Source organism: Odontesthes bonariensis, chromosome 7 (genome assembly GCF_027942865.1).
Source record: "Odontesthes bonariensis isolate fOdoBon6 chromosome 7, fOdoBon6.hap1, whole genome shotgun sequence".
NCBI classification, from domain to species: domain Eukaryota; kingdom Metazoa; phylum Chordata; class Actinopteri; order Atheriniformes; family Atherinopsidae; genus Odontesthes; species Odontesthes bonariensis.
Genome location: NC_134512.1, coordinates 5141435 through 5156258, shown reverse-complemented (window position 1 = coordinate 5156258; position 14824 = coordinate 5141435). Strand labels below are relative to the sequence as shown.

At 41.3% G+C, this 14824-nt stretch overlaps 1 protein-coding gene across 2 annotated transcripts in view; it reads left to right on the top strand.

The window, feature by feature from the left end:
- Nucleotides 1-14824, top strand: part of ptprz1a (protein tyrosine phosphatase receptor type Z1a) — a 144390-nt gene that overhangs the window by 97640 nt on the left and 31926 nt on the right. For both annotated transcript variants that reach the window (XM_075469295.1, XM_075469293.1), the window contains 2 exons: nt 8958-9042; nt 13775-13857. In XM_075469295.1, the coding sequence (XP_075325410.1) occupies nt 8958-9042; nt 13775-13857 (168 nt within the window). The remainder of the gene's footprint in view (nt 1-8957; nt 9043-13774; nt 13858-14824) is intronic.

Here is a 14824-nt window from a genome sequence, read left to right as displayed (position 1 = left end):
ATCCGTCAATGCATTTGTAAGCCATGAATATTTGCCCTCCCATTCCTTCCTGTACCTGCATTGTCGCTTTTGTTTTTTTGCTCGGTGGTGTGGCTCTTCGTCTGCCATTTCGCTAGCTATTGTGTGTCAGTGAAAGTGAATTTTTGCGCCGGTCATTGTTCGCGCTTACTGTTGCAATGGAATGGAATTAGAATGTCCTAAAGATAACAATATAGATACATTGTAGCCGGGGCAGCACGCAGCCACTTAACATTTGGGGCTGCGCAAGCAAGCAGCCTCTAGGTGGCACAGACGGCAGTAGCATTAGTTTGAGATGTGTACTTTACCTGGGGTTAAAAAGTAATTATTTGGCATAAGTTTAATTTTCGGGACAAGTACAGCCAGATTCGGGATTCGGGACAAAAGCTTAGAATTCGGGACTGTCCCGAATTTTTCGGGACATCTGGTCACCCTACGTTTGACCTATAGGTGGCGCTATATATAGCAAAAATGCATTTTTGCTCATATCTTTGGACCCCTTGGTCTAAATTTCACAAATGAGGTACCGTTGGAATCTCTGGATGCAGACGGGGTCAACGCATATCATGACGTCATCAGCGCCATCTTGAATTTTCCGCCATTTTGAATTTAATCGAAAACCTTCAAAAACCATTTCAGGCCACTGAGATTGTCCAATCTCCACGGGACTTGGCACATAGAATCTTCAGACCAAGCCGCACATAAGATATCATGTGGATTTTTTTATTTCACTTCCGTTTAACCGCAGCCAATCAAACTCTACGCCGACGCGCAAAAGGGACATTTGGCCGTATCTCTGCGATGCATTGATGTATCGATGCCAAACTTGGTTCATGGACTCACAACGCATTCCTGAGCAGCCCAAGCCAATTGCTTATTGAGCCATACTGCTAGGACCCCCACATCGCTGCTTGCAGCTATATTTTATGTAGCATTTGCTTAGTTAAGCCTGGATAAAGTGCGTTGCAGTAGTCTAAGTGACTGGAAACGAGTGCATGTACTAATATTTCAGAGTCATGAAAGGACAGTATGCCACGGACTTTAGAAATGTTTCTGATATGGTAAAAAGATGTCTTTGAAATGTTGGAAATGTGCATCTGAAAATGAAGGTCAGCATCAAGAATCACTCCTAAGTTTTGATAAATGTAGTTTTGTGTGGGTTCCAACACTACTTGACTCAAATGGTATATGGCGAGGTCACCATAGTACCAGTCTCCCTAGTTTCAGCCTCACAGTGTAGGACAATAATAAGTATTTCATTGTGGCGTTAGTATAGCCTGCATACTTTGCCAAAATTACATATAAATATCAGCCATCAACTCTGTTTTTTCTGTGCGTTAACCTGTATCAGCCATCGTCTCCACAGTCATCCTCTTCTTTATTTCTACTTTAATGTCAGACCTTTTTTATTCTTTAATTTCTGCAACTGTGCTTTTCTCTAAGCTGGCTTGATGCCACATGCTAATGTGGTTAGCACTGTTGCCTCACAGCATGATGTTTCCTTGTTCAAATTCCAGCTGAGCCTTTCCGTGTGGAGTTTGCATGTTCTCTTTGTGCATGCATGAGTTCTCTCGAGGTACTCTGGCTTCCTCTCACTGTCCAAAAACATGCATGTTAGGTTATGGGGTGTTTCCAAATTGACCATAGGAGTGAGTCAGAATATGTGTGGTTGTTTGTCTCTGTGTTGGCCCTGTGATGGACTGGTGACCCGTCCAGGGTGTACCCTGCCTCTTGTCCAATGGCAGCTGGGATAGGCTTTTATCCTCTCCGCGACCCTGAATAGGAAAAGGCAAACTTTGTGATGGAGTCGTAGAAAATAACTGTGTATTAATAATCAGCCTTCCAAATATAATGATAACAACAATAATGATAATAATAAGCTTCAATTCCATTTATTACAGCATGATACATAGCAACAGAACAAACATAATAATAAGGATGTTTCTGTTCTACATTTATGTGCATTAGATACAGTGCTCAGCATAAATGAGTACACCCCACCAGATTTGTCAGAAAACCTTGAGTGTCCTTTCAAAATGAAGATTTTCTATGGGATACTATACTACAAAAATGTTGCAAAAATAAGTACGCCCCAATTAAAGTCTGAGGAGAAAAGCCAAACTTAAGAAAATTCTCATTCACAAGAATTCCACCACAGGTGAGTCTATTAATTTAAGAGGTCTCCAGCATGCAGGTGACTATAAAAGGACATTAATTAATTAACAAAGAAAAACCCCTTCCCATTCCATGCTGTCAGCAATAGCACCACATGGAAGAGAAATGTCACAAAACCCGAAAAAAGAAAATGATTTCTTTACACAAAAAAAGTGAGGGCTACAAAAAGATCAGCCAAGCTTTACATATCAGTCAGAATGCTATTGCAAAAGGGATCCAAAAACTTAAGAAAGATGGAAGTGCAACCATCTCACAGACGTCCAGGCTGACCACGGAAGTTAACATCTCGACAGGAGTGTCTTCTGATGAGAAGGGTTGAAGAAAATCGCCATGCAAGTCCACTGCAGTTAGCTGAAGAACTAGAAAGCCAAACTGGAGTGACACCATACGAGGTGGTAGAGGAATGGCATGCATGGTCATCGTTCACGGAGGAAGCCTCTCCTAAAGCCCACGACACAAAAAAAGCATGCCTAGAATTTGCCAGGGCCCATGCTGAAAAAGATGAAGACTACGGGGACTCTATACTCTGGAGTGATCGAGTGATCGAGACAAAGATCACTGTTTTTGGAACTGATGGCTTCTAAACTGTATTGTGTCGCAAAGGTGAGGATTTCAAAGAAAGATGCCTGTGCCTACAGTGAAACATGTTGGTGGCAGTGTGGGCTGCTGCAGTCGGAGAGCTGAATTTCATTATCGGTATTGTGAACACACATGTACTGCTCTATACTGAAAAAGAAGATGCTACCATGATTCCATGCCCTTGGGCGTTGTGAACTTTTCCAACACAACAATGATCCAAAACACACATCTAAAGCTACTGTTGCATTTCTGAAGAAGAACAGGGTGAAGATAATTGAATGGCCAAGTATGTCTCCTGTTCTGAACCCAATCAATTACCTATGGGGAATTCGGAAGAGAAAAGTTGAGCATCACTCTCCATCCAGCACCAGGCTCTAAAAGACGTTCTTAAAAATGGAAAAATATAGATGTTGCAATGTTGCCAACTTGTTCATTCATTCAGTCATACAAAAAACTAGATGTAGTAGTTTTTGTTGCCAGATGAATTCATTTTTGCTTCAACTAATTTGAGTAAAACTGAAGATTTTGTGATCTAAGTTATATTATTAACCTTAATGTTACGGAGTTAAACAAGTGTTCTATAAAACTCAGCCTTGTGAAAATTTAGGAAATTGTTCTTGTGTTCATTGAGATAATGATTAAAATCTTTACACAAAAAGATTAAAATTGAATATTCTAAGAGTCACAGTGAGTGGTCTTCACCACATGTTAAAGAGTACTTGTACAGTGTTGTTGTAGTACTTTTGCACCAGTAAAAGCCTGAATACCTTTTTCTTTTTTTTACTGACTGAGTGCATGAGAGCATCCCCTCTGGGAGAAAAAAAATGATCAGTGACTGTACATGGACAAACTAGATCACACGTATTCCTAAAGTTTAAACTTCAACACTTTGGACAAAATGTGAATTACAATTACTAAAACATATCATACATAAATCACGAAATGTAACAAATACCCATAGTTTTAATCCCTGTAGGTCATTTCACGATTGATCAAACATTGCTTCATTTGGTTATATAGACGTGTCGCCTATGGCAGTGGTTTTCAAAGTGGGGGCCGCCAGGGGGCGCTAGGGGGGCCTCAGAAAATTGGAGTGAAGATAAGAAAAAAATGCAAAAATAAAAAAATAGAATTAAATTTTTTTTAAACATCATAAAAAATTGTCAAATTTTTTTAATCAGTATTGTAAAATACAATTTATAATAATATATCATATCGAAATGTTATTTGCCATGCTTGTCTTTCTGATTGGCTGCCAGTCAAAACATCGTAGACCTGGCAATTTGCGCCTGTTCTGAAGCTGCTCTGCTCCAGCGTGTAGGTAGCTAGCCAAAATGGACAGATTTTTGACTTGGAAGAGACTGAAAGAACTGGCCGACTAAAATCAGAAAGTATGAGGCAGCATACATTAAGTTTGGCTTTACAGCCATACAGAAAAATGGCCACGATTGCCCGAAATGCGTCCTCTGTCTGGGGACCCTCTCAAATGAGTGTTCAAAACCTTCGAAACTTCAGCGTCACTTGATACAAAAACATCCGTCAGAGTCCGAAAAAACGGTTGACTTCTTCAGACGTAAAGAAGTGCATTTAGTCAGGCTGCATTCACACAGCAAGCTACTGTCCGTGAATAAAAGAAAGAAAATACGTTCAAAAAGTTGATGTTTCTTTATGTATTTTGTAGCATTGTCTGTGGTTTGCAAAGGGGGTCCCCGGCCAGAAGCTAATACTGTTTGGGGGGCCTTGGCATGGAAAAGTTTGGGAACCCCTGGCCTATGGCATACACCACCCAAAGGTGCACACTGGTGTCAATACAATCAAATCATTGTGTGTCCACTTACAATCAATGTCAGTAACAGAAAATTATGGTAACTGAAACCCATCCATCCATCCATCCATCCATTATCTTCCGCTTCTCCGGGGGTCGGGTCGCGGGGGCAGCAGCTTGAGCAGAGAAACCCAGACGTCCCTGTCCCCGGCCACTTCCTCCAGCTCTTCTGGGGGGACCCCGAGGCGTTCCCAGGCCAGCCGAGAGACATAGTCTCTCCAACGTGTCCTGGGTCTTCCCCGGGGCCTCCTCCCAGTGGGACGGGCCCGGAACACCTCACCAGGGAGGCGCCCAGGAGGCATCTTAACCAGATGCCCGAGCCACCTCATCTGACTCCTCTCGATGCGGAGGAGCAGCGGTTCTACTACTAGCCCCTCCCGGATGACCGAGCTTCTCACCCTATCTCTAAGGGAGAGCCCAGACACCCTGCGGGGGAAACTCATTTCGGCCGCTTGTATCCGCGATCTCATTCTTTCGGTCACTACCCACAGCTCGTGACCATAGGTGAGGGTAGGAACATAGATTGACCAGTAAATCAACCTCCCCAAGTTCTCCCACACCACTCCCCTTCTCCGCTCTCTACACTGGCTCCCCGTAGCTGCTCGCATCCAGTTTAAGACTATGGTGCTAGCCTACAGGGCAGTGGAAGGAGCAGCTCCTTCATACCTCCAGGCTATGGTCAAGCCCTACTCCCCCGCCCGACCACTTCGCTCTGCGGCCTCAAGGCGCCTGGCTGCCCCATCACTCAGTGGTCCCTGCGCACGATCGACACGGTCACTGTTCTGGCACCCCGATGGTGGAACGATCTCCCGACTGATGTCAGGACAGCTGAGTCGCTGCCCATCTTTCGCCGCAGGCTGAAAACCCACCTCTTCAGGAAACACTACCCTGATCCGCCCTCTTAGGACATCACCTGCTTCGTCCTAGTTCCTTACGCACTTATTTGTTTCCTAAATTGTCTTTGTTTTCTAAATTGTCTTCCCATTTGTCTAGGTACCTAACTTATCGTACTTACTCTAGCACTAGTTATGCTCTTAGCTGTTTGGTTTTGGAAGGAAATGCACTTATGATTTCTTGTGACCTGAAGTTCTTTTGCCTACCGATGTTGAACACACTTATTGTAAGTCGCTTTGGCTAAAAGCGTCTGCAAAATGACCGTAATGTAATGTAATGTTATGTAAAATAGTGAGATTCGCCTTCTGGCTCAGCTCCTTTTTCACCACGACGGGCCGGTGCAGAGCCTGCATCACTGCAGTCGCCGCACCGATCCGCCTGTCAATCTACTGCTCCATTTGTCCCTCACTCGTGAACAAGACCCCGAGAAACTTGAACTCCTCCACTTGGGGAAGGATCTCATTCCCGACCCGGATAGGGCATTCCACCCTTTTCCGGCCGAGGACCATGGTCTCGGATTTGGAGGTGGTGATAGTACAATATAATTTATTAAAATTGGCACAGTGATTAAATCAAAGGTGCTTTCATTAACAAACACTGTTGTCTACTGAGCTAATACTATTTACAAAATAAACAAGCAATGGGAGAAAGACCATTAGTCGGTTTGCATGTGTGTGAGTGCATGTGTGGGGATGTGTGTATTGGAGAAGAGTGGAGGACACTGAGACAAAATGGCAGCCATGATCATGTGAAGGTGAGGGCACAAGATGGCGACTGTGACCATGTGCTCACTAAGTTGTGTTAGCCAGAGAAGCTACAACAAAAGGGCTGTGTAGCCCCTGTGTTACCTAGAGATCTCTGGTCTCTTTGTTTGCGCAAATATATTTGCACCAAATGTTCAAATCCCTGTCTGGGTGTCCAGTTCTGGTTAACAAAGACTTCAAATGTTAATTCAATTAAATTCAATTCAGTTTTATTTATATAGCGCCAATTACAACAAATGTCACCTTAAAGCAATTCTATAATACTGTCCAATTCAAGCCAATTGGAGTTCAATTCATTGTAATCATAATCCAATCAAATCTAATTAAATACATTCAAAATTAGTCCAACTCATAAGTACAGAGCAAATTCAAAAACAATTTCCTAGCTAAGGAAACCAACAGATTGCACCAGCTGGGGTTTGAGAAGACAGAAAAGAGGGGACAAGAAACACCATAACACATTTCAAAGGATACCTGTTGAGACAGGAAAACACAAGTTGATGACAAAATGATGCCAAATGTACATATTATTTTTTGAAAAATTAAATGTTGGAAAAAGAGAGCAAAGTGAGGAAATGTGTGACATAGGAGGCCCCCCAGCAGGCAAGGCCTATTGCAGCTTAACTATGGGATGTTTCAGGATCACCTGAGCCATCTCTAACTATAAGCTTTATCAAAAAGGAAAGTTTTAAGCCTAGTCCTAAAGTTAGAGAGGGTTTCTGCTTCCCGGATATATACTGGCAAATGGTTCCACAAAAGAGGGGCCTGATAACTGAAGGCTCTGCCTCCCATTCTACTTTTAAAAACTCTGGGAACCACAAGTAAACCTGCAGTTTGAGAGTGAAGTGCTCTGTTAGGAAAATATCTTACAATGAGATCTTTAAGATATGATGGAGCTTGGTCATTAAGAGCTTTATATGTGACATTTTGAAATTCTATTCTGAATTTAACAGGGAGACAATGAAGAGAACCTAAAACTGGATCGGATCTCTCCTGTTAGTTCTCATCAGAACTCTGGCTGCAGCATTTTGGATAAGCTGGAGCCTTTTCAGAGAATGTGTGTGACAGCCCAATAATAAAGAATTACAGTAGTCCAATCTTGAAGTAACAAATGCATGGACTACTTTATCTGCATCACTCAACATCACACAGGATGTTCCCGATTTTAACAATATTACAAAGGTGAAAGAAGGCAGTCCTAGAAACCTGTTTTATATGAGTCAAATGATAAATTCTGGTCAAAAATAACTCCAAGGTTCCTCACTGTAGTATGAGAAGCCAAGAAAATACCATCTAGAGTAACTATATAGCTAGACAATTTCTCCCTGAAGTGCTCAGGTCCAAAGATAATGACTTCAGTTTTGTCTGAATTTAGAAGCAGACAGTTCTGAGTCATCCAGGTCTTTAATTCTTTAAGACATGCTTGTAGTCTGACCAACCGATTGGGTTCATCTGGTTTCATAGATAAGTACAGCTGAGTATCATCAGCATAGCAATGGGAATTTATGCCATGCTGTCTAATAATGTTACCTAATGGAAGCATGTATAAAGTGAAAAGAATCGGTCCAAGCACAGAACCCTGAGGAACTCCATGACTTACTCTGGTGTGTGAGGAAAATTCTTCATTTACAAGAAGAAACTGGAATCTATCTGTTCACTGGTTACTGTATGACTTCTGTTTAAAGGTGCCAGATTAAACGAAAGAGGATGCAAGATCTAACATCAACTCAAATTAACCTTTCATTCTTTACATTATCATCACAAAACCTTAGAAAAGACAAGCCAATAGAATGCACTTTTAGAACAAAAGATGTCCTAAGCTTAGCTGTGTGGTACTGATGCTAATGCCAATCCAGTGTTCAGTGTTGTTACCACAGACCTTTGAAATATTCAGTCCGTCAAGAAAAGAGTTGGAAATGGTCCTGTGTCCAGTCAAGCTCCAGTCTTTGGTGTAAATCCTTTGTGCGCTCCAGAAGGAGGATTCTGATTGCTTCTTCTGGTCCTGTTGGTCATCTCTCAGTGGACTCTCAGCTGTACACTCGCCTTGGGTTGGTCAGCTAAAAATGGGGTACTTGCAGGCTTTGTGTGCTGCAAGAGAGAGAGATCGGGCCACTGGCATGCCACCCTAATCCTGTAGACTATGAGAGCAAATTGAGCAGAGGTTAGCAGGCATTTGTTGCCAATCTGAAAATATGGTACATTGAAGTACACATTAGCATTTCGTTCAAACTAAATCACTTGTCAGTCGGTGGGTTTTGATGATTAATGGTTATGATTTTATTGTTTATAGATCTCCTGTGCTGCATATCAGCTGGTAATGGAGCAAACAAAATGCCATCTGATTGATGTTATAAGTGTTTCATTATATTGAGTGGTAGAAATATCATACACAGTGAAAATCTGTGCATGTGCCTTCATAGAAGACAGTAGACTAAACCATGGTGAGGTATTGGAAGGGGGCTTCCTAAATGAGTTTTTTTTTTTTTCAAATGTTTTATTGTTTTTGTCTATTGCATCTATGATTAGCACGACTTTCAAAACGATGCCATACTGTTCAAAGTTAGTGTTTACAATTACATTTTTATCGGGAGACTTTATCCCCAACAATGAGAGGTCCAAATTCACCTGTTCCCCTGTGATTTAACTGTATTCCCTTCTTATATACTTTACTTTGTGTATGTGTGTTTTTCTTGGCGGTACAGGCATGCACAGTGGACATGCAGATGATCTCCGACCGCTCCAACCATCCTGATGAGACTCCAAATACTTACACCAATGTCTTTGAATGTGAGTACACATAAGCAGTGTAATAATTTGTTGTATAGACCATGAGAAAGGAGTCAAGGAAGCCATCTAGGTTAAACAAAAGAAAACAATCATTAAACAGAGGACATGATCTCAGGTATCACCTTTCCAGCACCAGCAGCATGCAGCATTGTCTCTCCTCCCCAGACAGCTTCACAACCATTCACAACTTGGATCCTGTGACCAAAACTCGCCCTTACAGGCAGGTTAACAATTCATCGCTGATGATGACTCAAACGACATGAACATTGGTCAGAATGTTCAGTGACCCATGTCACTTTAATGGCCCTTTCTGCTTATAAGCTAATACTTCCATCTAGTTTAGAAATTAAGAAGCCTTTCGGATAAGAGGGAAAAAAAATTATGAATTGATTGGAAAGTATGCCTCTGCTGCCAAACACTGCAATAATTTTCTCTTGCTGCTTCAGCTCCTCCTCCTTTGAACACCCAATAGTCTTGGACAGTACAACCAGCCTCCTCTGATTAGCCTTGGTACACAACAGCACTGTACCGACTTGCTTGAAGAGCAGCGGAACTCGACCGAAGGTGCTTTTTACACTAGCCACGTTTGGTCCGGACCACAGTTTGTTTCCTCGGATAGTCCCCGTCTTTGGGTAGGTGTGAAATGTCATCTGTAGGCTACTGTGGTACAGACCAAACAAGCAAACTCTGGTCCGCCTGAAAACATGGGTCTTGGTTCTCTTGCAAATGAACCCTACGGACTATCCAGCAAATCAAATAGAGGAAGTGCCATATAGAGCGCAGTGCATTTTGAAAAGAAAAAAAAAACAAACCAACAGCGCAAAACCAAAGAGGCAGGCGAAGAAAAAATTGGAAAATGTCTTGTGGGCAGATGTGAAGTAGTAAGGAGGTGCAGGCGCTTATTGATATATGGTCAGAAGACTATAATATCTTGCTTGTGGCAAGGGTTATTGCTTGTTGTGAACAAGCCAGCTGAAGGGGATGGATTTCTGTTTTTTCCTCTCCAATCAAGGAGTCTGGTTTTCTTTGTCCTCATGCTTTTTTCCTTACAGGTCAGTGCTCATTTCCAAAGTGTGAAAGTAAACCAAACCAAACCACATTTTTTGGCATTCCCCAACCAATTGAACAGATTCCCTCTGACAATTCTAGTATGAAAGCACCCTGAAAGTTCTGGTTCATACCTCCATTACTTCCCCCATGTGTCCATAATTGCCACACAGTTTTTTCTGGACAAGGCTTGATCCATCCAAGATGCTTCAACCATTTATGACTCAGCTCCTGCCATGGCTCCTATGGATAATTTAAAACCTTTTCCATTTGGGGTCCATTGTGAGTCAGTCAGGTTGTTGCTCCACTACAGGGAGCGATTGCTGAATGAGGTCTTAATCAGACACTCTCGTCCTTTTCGGGCTGAATTTGGGGAAGACTTTCTTAGGCAGTTACGCAGGAGAGCTGAATGACAGTGGAAAAAGATAAGAATCAGATCTCATACGAGATATTCTTAAGCTGTCTGACAAATTATCAGCAGGGTGTAGAAGTTGCAAAGACCATTCACGTTGCTTACATTATATAAAAAAACTGTCACAGCACAAATTTTTTTTTCAAACTATTATATCTATTCTCGGCATCACTACCCTCTCTCTGTTATGTCAACTACTAACATCTGCAAGGTTCTCCTTAACTTTTTTCCCTCCAAGATTGGTTACAGTCCCCCTCTAGCTTTCCCTTTTCTTCATGGCTTTTTTGAAGTTGGATTGTTTCTGTTAATTATTGACACAATCTCATATAAAATCCACAAAAGATCCTTTAGACATTGTTTCCACACACTTCAAAAAAAAAGTTTTTGTGCCTGTTGGATCCTCTATTACTCTTACTCTTAAAAGCATGCAACAATCCAACCTCTCATTAAAAAGTCCAATTTAGATAAATTAGATTTGCACAATTTCTGTCTTTTAGACAGCAGTAACATCTTGGACAAATTCAGTGGGTTTAGTAACCCTCTTAGAGCCATTCATTCAATCTTCAAACCCAGGCCAGATATTTGTGAGTCATATGATCTAAAATCTGACAAAGATAAATTCCGTGGTAAAAAGTAGATTTTTGAGACATTGCTAAACTAATCTACCCTATCTGGTAATGACTTGAAGACAGTCATTATAGTCTTAAAGGGGATAGAGAATCAATATCATCTTTTTCACGTTTTTGGTGTTAGTTCTGAGTCTCCCCGCTGTGGGGAGTACACACGAAGTGCCAGCAAGTGTCAGAACCTCTGTTTCAAGTACTCCCCTTTTTTGAATATCCCCCAGAAAAAGTGCCAATCCGTTTTTGTGAAAAAGTGTCACTTTTTCAGCAATCGCCCCCCCCCCACACCCGTTTCAGACACGCCCCTTCGGCAAGAAACAGGGACTGGTGTGCCTTCCAAGGCTGTGAAAGCGGACTACGATCGTTACATATTCTTCCCCCAGAAAGCAATGTTCGCGATCAATGGCTTTTATTTATTTTTAACAGTATCCCCAGTACATACAACCGCCGACTTTTCCTTTGCGCTGCGCATTTCACGGAGTACAGTTTCACAAACCTTGCACGATTCCGAGCAGGCTTCAGTCGGAATTTTGCTCAATCGAGGGTCATTCCGACAGGGACAGACACAGACTGCAGCGAGCTGTGCGCTCCGCTGAGAAGCTGATCGGCTGCAGCCTCCCATCTATCCATGACCTGCATGTCTCCAGGACTATGGGGCGAGCAGGTCGGATCACAGCTGACCCTTCTCACGCTGCACATGGACTATTTGCACCACTCCCCTCGGGCAGGAGGCTTCGGTCCATTCGGACCAGAACCTCCCGTCACAAAAACAGTTTTTTCCCTTTGCAGTTGGACTTATGAACACTTCATAATCACCTCATAACCTGCCCCAGTCACTTTACCATCATTAAAATTGCACTAATGAAGCTGCACTGTTGTTGCTCTGTATATTAGATACTGTGTATTGTTGTACACACCTTGTACATTTTATATTCATATATTTTTATCCTTTATTTTTTATTATTATATCTAAAGGGAATGAGCTTTCTTTTCAGTCAGTTTATTACTCTATAACTCTGTTTTCAGTGAGAGCAAGGGCAGCCAATCAAGCAACGGCAACCGAATAGCGCCAACACCTACCTGCATTTCATAATGAGGTTGCCAGATAAGCTCTGAAACGACGCCAATAAGGGCAAACGACACATTCTAAACCCAGCATAGTAACATAGCTGTTTCAGAGAGCCTTTTAGGGAGGTTCTGAGCCATTACAGACCCAACCAATTTTTTTTGGGCTACATATCACAGAACAAGGATTAATGCCCCATTCAACCATTCTCTATCACCTTTAAGGCTGGATTATTGTAACTGCTTGCACTTGGGTCGTCTCTTTTTGCTCATCTGCCGCTGGTACAGCAGACAGACTCCTAAATGGTTCCTGAAAGTATCCCTGCTCTTGCATCTCTCCAGTGGCTACCAATTGAATATATAATTGGTATTCCCCATTGGTATTTAGTATGTTTTAAAGCTTAATGGCCTGGCATCTGAGTATATATCTGCACTTCTCTGCCCTTCCTGAATCAAAACTGAAAAACTGCTATTAGCTGTTCCCAGTTATATTCCCAGTTGAGGTTAGCTAATAATTGCTATTGCAGTGGCAGCTCTAAATCGTTGGAACAGCCTACCACTGTCAATTTAATGTGCCTTCTCAATCGACAGTTTAAAAACACAGCTGAGGAAATAATTGTTCTCCTTGGACTTTAATTGCATTTAACTCTCATTTTCAGTTTTATTAGTTTTGTGTGAGACTGTTTTAAATCCTTAAGGTTGAATGGAGTGCTTCGCAACCTATTATTTAAGTAAAATTACAGGTCTAGGAGGTCTTTCAACAAACGTGGCTTGTCTAATTTAAAAACACACTATCACATCAAACACAGAAAATTACACTGTCTTTTGAGAAAGTTTTACATCTGTGATGAATAAGTATAATGATCTCTTTTAGTGTCTGCAATGAATGAAAAAAGTACACGCTCCAGATGCAGTTAAAATAGAGAGGTTCATGACCTGTTAAAACAACACCAAAGCACCAGGACTGCCAGCAATTGTGACATCAGTTTCTGTTCACTAGGGGAAGCACGGCGAGCATAAACCAAACATTAGCCAGGAGTTTATTTCAGGCTTTGTTTCATGAATTTTTCCAGTGTAGAAATAAGTTGCATATAGACATTAGGATTCAGAATTTCTGGCCACATGTTAATGTTCATTGCCCACAGATTCTTTGGAAGTTTGTAAAGATACCAGTCGAGACCAGCAGTCTTTAATTAAAGATTAAGTTAATTTGTAATACTCCCAATCACACGACTGGTAGCGACAGGCACTTTAATTGTTTTGCCACTCAGGAGATTTAAGTGCTTTAGACAAGGCTACTTGTCCACTGGGAGGACTGTAGTTTATTTTGGTTCATACACCTGCCTCGACAAATAGTTACTAAAGCACCCAATATTTATCCATTGTTTGAAATAGTTTCCAACCATCCTGTGGTTAGCAAAAAACTACAGAGCAAATTCAGCAAATTTTTTGTTTATTTGGGAAATTTAGCTCATTATTGACAGTGCATTTGCATTAACAAAAAATGATTACCAAATTTTCAAATGTTTTTTTCCTTCATAGTGATCTCTTTAATATTAGTTTTCTTTCTCTTTATATCCCCCAGATGACCACAGCAGGATGCAGCTTTCACTGCAGGCTTGCAAAGAAGGGAAGATGACAGACTGCATCAACGCTAACTACATCCATGTAAGAAGCTGTTGGTTTAATTTTTAAGCTGCACAAACTTAGGCCTTCGTTATTTCACAAAGGCTCATTTTTGTCTATTCAGTTTATCAAACACACAATCAAAACACATTTGTACTTTACAGTGACTGCATCTTCATTTGTACATCTTGTCTTCAGAAAGTCGATGCACCCTATTGCCGCTAAAACCTCTTTCGAAGCATTTTGTTGTTTGGTGAAAGGTAGAGGCCACAAAAAAAAGGCACCACAGCAGTTCCAGCCTCTCTGGAGAGCCAAAGAACAAGTTACAAAGTGGGTAAAAGTATATTGAAGGAGAGAGTACTTTTGCTAACTTTATAAGAGTTCACACTTTAGTCTGTACTTTACACTATGATGGAGACTTCATGCCATCAGTCATGTGAAGGTTATTACACTATTTAAAATGAGTAATTAAAGAGTGTACAAAATCTTTGACACTCTTTCCCATGTTGGATTTCAGCCTTCATTTAACTTATGAGGAAAAACTCTATTGCCCTTTAGTTTAGTTTGATTTAGCAATTAGTTCGGAAAAATGTGGTCCTTTTTGGCGAATAACCTTCTGTTTCACTCGGAATAATGGTAATTTGATTATGGTTGTGTTAGGTGTTTTACTCCCAAGAACATGCTGCAAGTGAAAAAGCTACTTCATGAACACACACACATGCACACACACTCCCACAAAAAAATAATAATAATCAATAATAACAGCCACATATTCATTTATACCTCAAATGTTGTCAAATTTTGCTTTCCATTCCAGTGTTGTAAGATTTTTGTTGCTGTTTTATTTACTTTAATTACTGTTGTGTTGCTGTTTTGTTTCCGTTGCTAAGAGTTTAAATATCAACTCTTAGGACACAAGTAGTTTGTCAGTTTTAACTTAGTTGGTGGAGCATTGTCCCTCAGCTGAAAGATTAATGGTTCTATCCTTGTTCTTGGCCTTTTTAAAAAG